Source organism: Austrofundulus limnaeus, unplaced genomic scaffold (genome assembly GCF_001266775.1).
Source record: "Austrofundulus limnaeus strain Quisiro unplaced genomic scaffold, Austrofundulus_limnaeus-1.0 Scaffold388, whole genome shotgun sequence".
NCBI lineage: Eukaryota > Metazoa > Chordata > Actinopteri > Cyprinodontiformes > Rivulidae > Austrofundulus > Austrofundulus limnaeus.
This window is the reverse complement of record NW_013952790.1, coordinates 336,807-338,699: the sequence shown is the minus strand read 5'-3', so window position 1 is coordinate 338,699 and position 1,893 is coordinate 336,807. Positions and strand designations below refer to the sequence as shown.

The 1,893-nt window shown below is 38.9% G+C and overlaps 1 protein-coding gene across 1 annotated transcript in view; it reads left to right on the top strand.

Moving 5' to 3' along the window:
• arhgap32b (Rho GTPase activating protein 32b) overlaps positions 1-1,893 on the top strand; it is a gene marked incomplete in the record, with an annotated part of 86,458 nt that overhangs the window by 70,407 nt on the left and 14,158 nt on the right. The window contains 1 exon segment of the mRNA XM_014023709.1: positions 1,143-1,344. Coding sequence (XP_013879163.1) covers positions 1,143-1,344 — 202 coding nt within the window.

The window sequence follows — 1,893 nt, the reverse complement described above, 5'->3', positions numbered from 1 at the left end:
TAAATTTGAGCCTCTCTAGAATGTAACTTGGGTGTGTACGATAATTTTTCTCAAAATACGATAATTTTGAGCTGCTGATACGATAATTCAACATTTCATATCTGGCAACGCTGTGTCTCATTGTTAGTGTCAAAAAGGGATAAACAAAATTTTAAATATGATTTGAGTTTCTTTTTCTGTTTCAGATAACAAAAGAGAAAATTGCTTTAATACAGAACCAAAAAAAGGCTTGTTTATTTGTATTCTATGACTATCTATTCCCCCATCAGAGGGCGCTCGCCTGGCAGCTCTGCATAATGAAACACTGATTTCTCTAAAGGCTGAAACACAGAGAAATATGTCCATAAATGAGTTGTATGACTGTCTCTCTCTGTGACCAAAGGCTGTGCAGAGATACTTCATGTGGCTTTTTGGCCAAATAAGTCTCTTTTCCTGAATACATGTCGGCTACTGCCTCCACTTCACCTCCATTTCTCTCAATAAAAAGCAAAATATGACAACTTTCATTCTATTAGTGTGTTGTACAGTTGTTGTTCTGTGAGCAGAAAGTTTTTTCCCTCCTTAATTTTGACAAAATCTGTGCTTTTTTCTGTCAGTTTACGTCTTTGGAGTGTTCCTTTCAGTGAGGTGTGGGCGGTACTACGACTTTGATATTGATCTGATACCAAATAAATACTTGACAAATATATTCAATACCAAAGTCAGCATCAATGCTTTTTACTTGTAATGGGATGTTTATTGAATAACTTTGATATTGCAGAAACCACTTCTGGTGGTGAAACAGTTTGTTGTAGTAATACAGTAAGTTGGTARGACCTGTCATGGATTATGAACAAATGAGCCTTTTTTCGTTTCTTTCTTAAACTAATTTTCATTTTTTGCGATCTGAAACAGAAAATGAAACTCAAATCATTTTTAAAATTTCGTTTATCCCTTTTTGACACTGAGAATGAGACACGCTTTGTATTTTAATTTTAATTTCAGTATTTTAAAACAAAAATCAAATATCCAATCGTTTCGTGTTTTTTAATACCCGTTTCGAAAATGAGAATCCAATGAGCAAAAGAAACACTGACCCTGCAGGTACGCTGGGGTCTAAATCTGGACTTACGTTCTTCATGTCCTTTCATCCACGTTACTAGGTCACAACTCTTTGTCTCGACCCAAATCCCTCCTGGTCTCGTCGCCTTCCACCAAACTTCTGAGCCTGGAGGAAGCCCAGGCCAGGACCCAGGCTCAGATCAACTCTCCTGTGACTGAAGACAGCAAGTACATCGAGGTGGGCGAGGGTCCGGCCGCTCTGCAGGGGAAATTTCACACAGTCATCGAGTTTCCCACCGAGAGGTTTGTTCAGTTCAGTCACCATGATGTACTATAAATTTATTTATCTCAAACTGCAAATAAAACAAACAACAAGAGAGAGACTAGGCATACACAATATATCAGCATTAACATTGGTTTTAGCTGATGGTGGTAATTTTTTAGCATATCGTATCGGTCAGAAAGTATAACTGGGCCGATATTAACGTCCAACATTGATTTCCTACTTTGGTGGTGAAGTGGTTGGACGGGTAATATCTTTTTTTTTTTTTAGTCTTTATTGTCCCGCAGAGGGGAGATTATTTCTCTGCATTTCACCCATCGCACATGTTAACTCTCAGCGCCCAGGGAGCAGCTGAGGGGTTAAGGACCTTGCTCAGGGGCCCAAGGTGGGGCTGGTTGGTTCGGGGAGTTGAACCGGTGACCTTCCGGTCACAAGTTGCGTTTCCATTGACCATGAAAATGCGCAAATTTGAATTTCAAAAATAAATTTGCTCAATGGAAACACGTCAGTTTCGAAAAAAATTACATTTTTCGACAGAATGTTTTTGCGCTAGGATGAGGTGGTTTTTC